Source organism: Vombatus ursinus, unplaced genomic scaffold, assembly GCF_900497805.2.
Source record: "Vombatus ursinus unplaced genomic scaffold, bare-nosed wombat genome assembly UNPS02014791.1, whole genome shotgun sequence".
Taxonomy (NCBI): Eukaryota; Metazoa; Chordata; class Mammalia; order Diprotodontia; family Vombatidae; genus Vombatus; species Vombatus ursinus.
The window spans coordinates 81,079,635-81,089,335 of NW_020954569.1; the positions used below are offsets into that span (position 1 = coordinate 81,079,635).

Sequence of the window (9,701 nt, forward strand, 5' to 3'; positions counted from 1 at the left end):
CTAATGCAATGGTTCCCAATCTTTGAGCATAAGAACCCCTTGTGAAATGTCAAAATATTTCATAGGCTCCAATGTTACAGCAGCTTTCCTGCTATGCATATTATGTGCCAATTAGAGGACACTGAATGGAATAACACTTTTAAATGAATTTTTATCTTAGATGATTCTCCATTTTAAGTGATGACTGACGTGAGAAGGCCCCAGGAAACAAAGGGGGAGATGAAGAGGTTTATCCTTTTTCTCTCAGGACAGTATTTAGATACACTGAAAAGAGTAATTCCTACCTCTCAGACTGCTCCTCTCAAGGCCTTGGATAGACTGTTCTCCAGGTTAACATCACTGGCTCTGGGTGTGCCACTAGGTCTGTCCTGGGACAGACCTATCCTATTGTCCCTCTGTACTCTCTTGTTTAGTTATCTCATCAGTTCCCACGGGTTCAATGATTCACAGATCTATGTATCTAGTACTAGAATCTGTTCTCCTAGGCACCTCAAACTCAACATGTTCAAAACATAACTCATGATCTTTTCCACAAAACCCTCCCCTTTTCCCAACTTTCCTATCATTTCCCCAGTCACCAGGGCTCACACCCTCAGTATCATCCTTGACTCCTCATTCCCACTCACCCCCTACATCCTATCTGTTGCAAAGTCCTGTTTCTACCTTAACACTATTTCTTGTATAGGTCACCTTCTCTCCACTCAACAGCTATTACTCTATTACAGGCTATCATTACCTCTTGTCTAGACTACTAGAATAGCCTTGTGATTAGTCTCCTGACTCAAAGTTCTCTTGCTTCAATTCATCCTCCTCTTAGCTGTTAAGGTAATTTTTCCTAAAATGCTGGTCTGACCATGATAAACTGTTACCTCCGAAATGCAGAATAAAGTCCCCCCCTTGGCATTTAAAGCCCCTCACAACCTGGCTCCTTCCTACCACTCCAGTCTTCCCACACTTCACTCCCCTCCACACACTCAAAAATATGGCTTCATTGGCCAACTCATCGTTCTTCTCCCAGGCCCTCCCTCTCCTGCCTTTGTGCCTCTGCGCTGGCTGGCCCCAATGCCTGGAATATTAAACCCCCTTACTTTGGCCTTTCTATTTTGGCTTCCTGGCTTTCAAGATCAGGCCAAATCCCACCATCTCCAGGAGGCATCTCCTGGGCCTCCCCTTCCCTCTCCTAATGTCTTCCCCCTGAGATTACTTTCTGTCTACTCTTTACATAGCTTGTCTATACACAGTTATTTGCATGTTGTCTCCTCCCTTAGACTTCGAAGGGTTAACAAGACCTTTATTCATAAAGATCACAGATCTAGAGATGGAAGGGACCTCAAAGGCCATCTAGTCCAGCTCCCTTGATTTGAACTCAGGTCCAGGGTTTCAGATTCAGGGCTCTTTCCATTGTACTATATTGCCTTTACCTCTCTGGAAAAAGAACAGTATGAAAAAATCTATTTACCATTACTAAATGACAAATCATCCACAATGGCCTAAGACAGGAATGGATACCCGGTGGCAATGCTGCCTCTGAGTGGTACATGCCCAAGGCAAACAGACTATGCCCCTGGAAGCCCAAGGGAGGCAGAGCATGGATTCAGTCCAGTCCACTTTGGGGCAAGCTCTATTTGTTAGGAAGGACACTGAGCATAAATTTACCTCTTTACAACTTCTACCCACTGCTCCTAGTTTTGTTCTCTGGGACTAAACTTAATAAGTAAAATGTATCCTCTACATGACAGCAAATACTCCAGCCACCACATCCCCTCCTTAACTCTCCCTCCCCACCCCCCCTTCCAGTCCTCAATGTTCCAGACAATGTTCCATGCCTAATTCCTTCAATCGAGCCTCGTATGATGTGTCTTCAACGCCTTAAATTATCCAGGTTCCCCTACTTATGACAAAAGGTCCCTTGCATTCTAATCTAAGATCATATTCGTCACTGTTTTGTGCTGCATCCCAGTGTGGTAAAAGACCAGAAATTACAACTGGTCAGGGTCCTAGTCTCAACAATGTATTGATGCTTTTGTTCTAACTCCTCAAACACAATAAATAATGGATTTTTATTAAAACACGGCTCTCTCTAGGTAGCACTTAATAATGGTCCATTCTTACCAAGCTTCAGGGTATAGTCATTTAGTACTACTAATCATTACTGTGGATTATATGAACTACAGTTCACAACTTTTGAATAACTGGCAAACTGACTCCGAAGAATCTGAATTTCTACAGTGAGAAAGTCACCAGGAACTGAAATATAAAAAAAAAAAATCACTAAATTCTATATATCCTGTGGCCAATGACACCACAACTTCACGGAGGGCAAAGACAGAAATAAAGGTCTCACATGTAGAAAAACATTTATAGTTTTTGTGGCAGTAAATAAATGGAAGGAAAGATAATTAACTGAATAAAGAAATCTAAAAAAGTGGTTGCCCACCGATTGGTGATATGGCTGACCAAACTGGCATATGAATGTGATGAAATACTATTGGGCTTGAAGAAGTGACAAATATGAGGAATTCTGAGAAACTTAGGATGACTGTATGAACTTTAGCAGAGTGAAACCAGGAAAACAACAAAATGACTACAAAAATGCAAAGAAAAATAACACCAAAAGGCTTCAAAGCTGCAATCAATAGAGACACCAAGTGCCACTGCAGAAAACTGATGGTAAAGCATACCACTCAGGGATGTGGTAGACAACATGTGTGGAAAGGGGTATACCATATCCAGCATGGTCCATTTATTTTGGTAAACCATGTTTTGTTTTTTTAACTCCCTTGCAACCTGGTTTCTATTCCTACCACTTCACTGAAACTAATCTCTAAGGATGCTAATATATATATATATGTATGTATGTATATGTATATATATAATATATATGTGTGCGTGTGTGTATATATATATATATATATATAGCTTTATTCAGTGATCCTTTCTCAGTATTCACCATTCTTGAACTCTGTCACATCTGACAATGCTGTCCATTCATTCCTTCTGCATAATCTCCTACATCTTGGTTTGCATGACACTGCTTTGCCATGATTCTTTTCCCACTTGTTGGGTCAATACTGGGATACCTTTTTTTTCTTTTTCTTTTCTTTTTTTTTTTTTTAAGGCAATTGAGGTTAAGTGACTTGCCCAGGGTCACATAGCTAGTAAGTGTCAAGTGTTTGGTCTGAGGACACATTTGAACTCAGGTCCTCCTGACTTCAGAGCCGGTGCTCTATCCACTGCACCATCTAGCTGCCCTAATACTGGGATACCTTTGCTGGGGCATTATCCATGTTTCAAGAATGTACCCCATGGCTCTGTCCTGGGCCCTTCTCTCTGTCTCTCTTGTTGATCATGTCAGTTCCCACGAATTAACATTCTCTATATAGGTGACTCTCCAAAATACACATTTAGTCCCCCTCTCTCCCATGAGTTCCCGTCCATCATTTCCAAATGTCTGCTGTGCACCTCCAGCAGAAGTCCCATACCCATCTCAAACACAACATTTCCAAAACAGATCTCATTATCTTCCCTTCTAAATCCACCCTTCCTCTTCCTCTTCTAACTTCCCTATTTTTGTGGAGGGCATCAACATTCTCCCAGTTACTCTGGTTTGCAAACTAGGAGTCATTCTTTACTCTTTCACTACCCACCAATGTCCTATCAGTTGCCAACTGTTGTCAAGTCTACCTTATCAGTATCTCTTGAAATTACCCCCTTCTCTCTACTCAAATCACATCCAGGTTCTCACTATATTTTACCTGCACTACTACAAAAGCCTCTCAAATGGTCTCTTTGCCATCAGCCTCTCCCCTCTATGAATCACTCTCCACACAGCTGCCAGATTAACATTCCTAAAGCACAAATGAACATGCTTCTCCCCCGGTTCAAAAAACTTCAGGGGTTCCCTATTACCCTCCGGAAAAATATTCCACTTTCTCTAGCGCTTAAATGCCATCATAATTTGGCTCCATTTTTATTTTCCCAAGCTGATTACATGTTATTCTTTCTCAAACACTTTATGCTCCAAACTGGCCAACCCACCAACAACAAGCCAGCCTGAGGGAGAGATGGAAGACAGTATCCGCCAGACAACTTAAACCACCAATACTGACAGCCACCACCTCCCTTCAGACTGATTTCAATATCCCAGAATCCTAAACCTAAGAGCTTTGGGATTAGCAATGCCTCTCAGATTACTGAACCTGCTTCCAGCCTAGACTCTGCAGTCATCATCGAGGGACAAAGTCACTTTGGAGAACTCACAATCATCACCTCCTCCACCACCCACTGCTGACGAATTGTGAAAGCCCAATAGTGGCAGAGCACTCCCCTGACCACCAGTCTTGCTTCCAGCTTGGCCCCCTGAGCCACCATCCTAGGAAGCAGCCCCTGTGGAGATAAGACATGGCAACTCCTTCTGTGGGTGCTATCACTCCACCTCCTCAGCAACCACAGCTACTGAAGAAGGGAAAAGAAAGTTCTGACCACCAAAGTCCCTTGGCACGGTCAAATGGCTCAACCTCAGGAATATCAATAATTTTATCAATAGATATGACACTATAATTTTATCAGTAGACATGTCATATTCATGGTGTTACGCATTTAGTGTGTATACACACATACATGTATATGTGTATGTGTGTATATACACATACATGTATATGTGTATGTGTGTATATACATATATTTTATCAATAGAGATGACACTAAAGAAGTCACATTACCATCTGCTTTATCACTGCCCTTAAGGACAATGGGACCTTTCCCTCTGACTTGCAGCTGTCCTCTCTTAACACATGAATTATTCCCCATTAGAATGTGAGCTGCCTGATTAGTACATTCACCATACTGAATAAAGTAAGAGCTGAAAGAGAAAACTTTTACTCAGATAAAGTAATTTATAAAGCCAAGGTCACACAACTAGTACCTGGCAGAGAATGGCCTTCTGATTACACATCAGGAAATCACTGGGCAGTGTCAATGATGTTTTAAAAAGATGAACAATAAAACATTTTTTTAAAAAATCATCACAGAATGGGTCATTTTAATATTGTTCTACTCTACTAGCCTTGTTCTGCCCCATGACTTCACCATCACGGGCATGTATATAATCTTGTTAAGAAGCATTGTAAACTCCTTAGAGCAAGGACTATGGCCTATTTATCCCCAGGAACCTAGCACAGGATCCTGAACAAGGTGTATATCTATCCATCCACCTATCTATCTATCTATCATCTATCTGTCTGTCTGTCTATCTATTTCTTTAATTTAACTGAAGCATGGATCTGTTACCTTTGCCCTTGTAGCTTCACACTCATTCAAATGCTTCGGCATTCAACTAAATAAACACTAACTTCCTAGCTCCCAAATGCTCCCTTCAACATTCCTATCCCTAGTAATGATGTTCTGTGCTATCTATGGTACAGAAAAAAGCCTAAAGAAGGAAATACAAAGCCCACTCTCACAACTCATATTCTAAGCTCTTGGGCTGTTTTCAGGCGGCCACCCAGGCACCAATTCTTCCAACACATAAACCATCTGTTTCCCACTTTTCTACATAACTGATTTTACACTGAGGGGGAATTTGTTACTAAAAAGGACTGAAGGCTCTAAATCACAGTTCAAGATTTTAAACCTTTTATATCCACTGATCTGGGACAAGAAGATTTCTTGGGCTACTGACTCTATGCCTTTTAAACAGCTAGTCATTTAAGTACAGCCACATCCTGTTAAAAGGACAGAACCAAATTCTATCCCACCTGACTAGGTCCAATGCCAACAGTGTCAGGGCAAAAGAAAAACAAACTCAATATGAAAAGCATCTTCTTCAAGCATTTTGGTCAGTTCAATGCTTCTGCTTTTATGAACATAAGGTTATTAAAAACCAAATGTACAACTACAGAAACAGTGCAGTGGTAGAGAGAAAAGTATTGGACATGAAGAAAGGAGAAAACTGGATTTGAATTCCCTTTTGACACTTAGTAGTTGTATGACTTTGGTCAAATCACTTAGCCTATGTTAAGCCACTATTTTCCCTCATCTGAAAAATGGGGGCAATACCTGCAGAACCTACCTCACTGCATTGTTGCAAGGTTCGAAAAAGAACTATATAAAATATTTTGTAAACCTTAAATTTAAGTATCCACTATGATAGCAGTAGTTCTACCACCATTTACCAGCTCTGTGATCTTTTTGGGCAGTCACAACCTTTCTGGACATTAGTTTCTTTATCTGTAAAATGAGGGTGTATTGGACTATTTCCAAGATCCCTTTCATTATAATAGTCTGTGAAAAGGACAAGTCTAGTTACAGAAAAGCACCTCTGAACCTTCTGAGATCTCAAATAATTTCCCATTAACAGCAGGTATCAATTAAATCTAAAGATGCCAAAACTCTCCCTACACTTTCCCAACTGATAAAAAGTAATACACATTTGAAGGGATAATGAAGCAAAAAGCACTAGGCCACTAGTCTAAGAGCTTTCAGAAAAATATTTTGAAGTAGTTCTTATACAACTGAGCAATGTAAGGTCCTTGGCAGAGAAACTAGCACCATCGTCAGAACCACACAAGCTTTATCTAAATACCTCTCATTGAATTTCTGATAATATGACCAATAAAAAGGACTTAATACTAACTTTAGCAATACCTTTAAAAACGGGAGAGAGGCCACAATTTTGATTGAACTCTCACAATAGACATTTCTCTAGTTTAGAAGGTACTGGGGGGAGGGGGAGATTACTAGGTGCTTTACCACTATAATCTAAACTATTTTGGTTCAAGAAAAACAAATAAGTCAACTGAAATAAATTAGTGGGGGAAGTTATTAGCTCTGATGAATTCTTGTGCTTTAACTACTCCCCTTTCCTAAACTACTCCAAAGGAAAAAACAAAATTAGCCTGTGGGCAGAGTTAATAAAAACCTAATTAATGAAAAGAAATACACCTGTACATGGAAGGTTCAAGGATTCCTGGTCTCTTATATTTCTCAGCAGACTTTACAATTAAAATTTTTATTCTTCTTAGGGAGCAAATTAAAAGACCAAAAACTGCCCTTTGAAGAACACCTGAGCAAAAATAGCAGAGATAAACCAAAACCATCTCACTTATACATGAGTGCCTTTGTTCAAAGTTTAAGAGGATGCTGACCCATTCTAAGTGTTTACTGAGGAAGTGGTTATTTATTTTAAAAAATAAGATCTAAAAATAAGAATATCTTTTAGCTATTCTACACGCCACCTAACACCACAAAGTATTCAATGTACCTTAAGAAAATTATATATAAAAAACTTCTGGTCTTGCTTGGGGCCAGAAGTGAGACACCTGGTAAGACCATATCTATCTAATCATACAGTGCCACTCTAACATTCAAGCTGGTTTCCTGTGACTCCAAATCACTCAGAGAGAATTAATATGTTACTTCAACTACATAGGAGGAGTAAGAGAATGGGTTGTGAGTGACAAAGAGAGAAATGAGGATAGGAAACTTCACAAACCTAGAGCAAGACTGCAACTATTGAATTTGTCTTTGAGGTTCAAATATCAAGAATCCATGGTCACAATGGTAAAGATAGTATCCATTCCCAGACAACTACACACCTCAAATCCTCCACATCCTAGACCACATACAAGAGGTGCAGTGGTGAAATATATCATCTTGCAGGAAACCTGGTGAGGAACTGAGCTAGAGGTTAATCTTTAGACAACAGACCATTCAACCAAAGGAGGAACACGAATTAATTGCCTGATAAGTACAAGGTACTTTAGTGATACAAAAATGCTCTATTACAGCTAACTAGCTGTTCACTATGGGCTGACGGGTGGGAAGCCAGCACAATAATTTCAAGCATTTATATAGCATTCTAAGATGTGCAAGGTGCTCCATCTCCTTTGATCCTCACAACAACCTAATGAGGAAAGCATTATTACCATCCCTATTTCAAAGACAAGGGGGCTGAGACACACTACCTGACTTGCCTAAGGTCATAAAGCTGGGAAGTGTCTGAGGCAGGATCTTTCTTACCCCCAGATGAGTACAACAGGTATATTGATAGGACTATCAGCTGGGCAGTGCCAGATTCAAAGCCTTTCCAGCTTGGCAATACCTATCAGAGCCTGAGCTCCACTGTATGCTTCAGGAAGGTAGGGTCACTTCCAAGGTCTCTCTGGTTGAGTTCATGTATAACCCCAAATTACGTCTATACTCTCTAAAAATAGGGCTTTCTATAAAACTTGTGCTTTGAGAGGGGTAAACCAGGAAAGAAATGAATGGAGGTTTTAGGAGGCAAATGACTGGGGGGAAGGGGGAGGGACTGTCAGTCAACAAGCACTTATTAAGCCCTTACTAGGTACCAGGTAACTTCGCTAAGCGCTGGCTATACAAAGAAGGCAAAAACAGGATCCAGAGAGGCGCAGAGCAAGGGATGGACGGACAAGGCGACCAGGCGAAGCTAGGCCACAGAGAGAGGCTTGTCCTCCAGACAGGACGGGCGTCAGGGGACTCAGGCCTCCACAGCACACTTGGAACTGGAAACGCCGGAGCCTGAAGCGCAGTGTGCAAGGTCTAAGCAAGTGCGGAGGCGCTGCAGAAGCGCCCCAAACCGCGGGCAGCCTTCGCGCCCTGACCGAGGGCAGAAAGCACGGGCCCCGACGTCTTCCCCGTCGGGAGCCCGACGTTCGGCGCGCCAGCGGTAAGGTCCTCGGCCACAGTCACCGCTCCGGGCCCACAGGGCCGCCCGCTCCCGCCAGCCCGACACCTGCGGCCCTGCACCGACGCCCCTTCCCGGCCCCGGGAGCCCGCCCGCATTCCAGCTCCGAGACGCCGCGCCCCGGGACCCCGGCCGGGAAGGGGCGTCCCCGTGCTCCCGCACCTCCGCCCGCCTTCTCCAGCGCAAGCCAGGGGAAGAAGGTGGCGGAGGGACCGCTCGGCTCCTGGAGCCCCCCGCCCCACCCGCGCCTGGGCGCCTCCGCCCGGGCCGCGCCGCTCACCTCGGGGCGCACGTAGGACACGAAGGAGGGCTTGGGCGTCTTGGAGCCGCCGCCACCGCCCACCCCTTTCCCCAGCATCTCAACGCCCTCGGGAGCTGGGCCCCGCGAGGGGAGCAGCAGCAGCAACAGCAGCGGCGGCTCGTCCCCGGAGCTCCGGCTCCTCCAGCAGCGACTGCCACCAGCCCCAAGCGGCGGCGCTGGCGGCGGCTCCGCCCATGCCCAGGGCCCCGGCGCCCGTATCCGGCTCCCGCTGCTGACTCCGTTCACCCCGCCTATGGTGCCGTGGGCGCGCCCCCCGCCCGGCCACGCCCATCCCCTCCCCCTCCTGGAACCCACCCCAAGGCCGGAGACCAGAGACCACGCCCCATCCCTAGCGCCCCGCCTCTTCGGGGGAGATCCAGTTTCCGTGATAGGGTCCGTGGTATCGCCTTCCGCCAGTCCCTCTCTCAGACCCCTCTCTGGTTGGCTAGAAACCTCTACTCTCTTCAAACGCCTGGGCCTCTTCTTTAGTGAGTTTAAAGAGATGTCTCCACGGACCAATCGTCGAGCTATGCTTTTTGAGGCCTCCGCTGATTGGCCAACTTTCGGTCTCCAAGCGGGCGTTCGCTAAGTTGTACCTAGCTTCTTTTCTGCTGAATTCCGGTTCGGCTCTGCCGCCGCCGTTGGCGCCGTTGCCGTTTGGTGTTTGCTGCTGCTGCTGCCGCGGTTGCCGTTTGG

General features: G+C 44.3%; 1 protein-coding gene across 1 annotated transcript in view; it reads right to left on the reverse strand.

Annotated features, from left to right (window-relative positions):
* The window catches only part of MTMR12 (myotubularin related protein 12), a 78,953-nt gene extending 69,818 nt beyond the window's left edge, over positions 1 to 9,135 (reverse strand). Inside the window, exon 1 of the mRNA XM_027868934.1 lies at positions 8,985 to 9,135. Within this exon, the coding sequence (XP_027724735.1) occupies positions 8,985 to 9,062 (78 nt within the window). The 5' untranslated portion in view covers positions 9,063 to 9,135. The remainder of the gene's footprint in view (positions 1 to 8,984) is intronic.
* Positions 9,136 to 9,701: the final 566 nt, after the last annotated feature.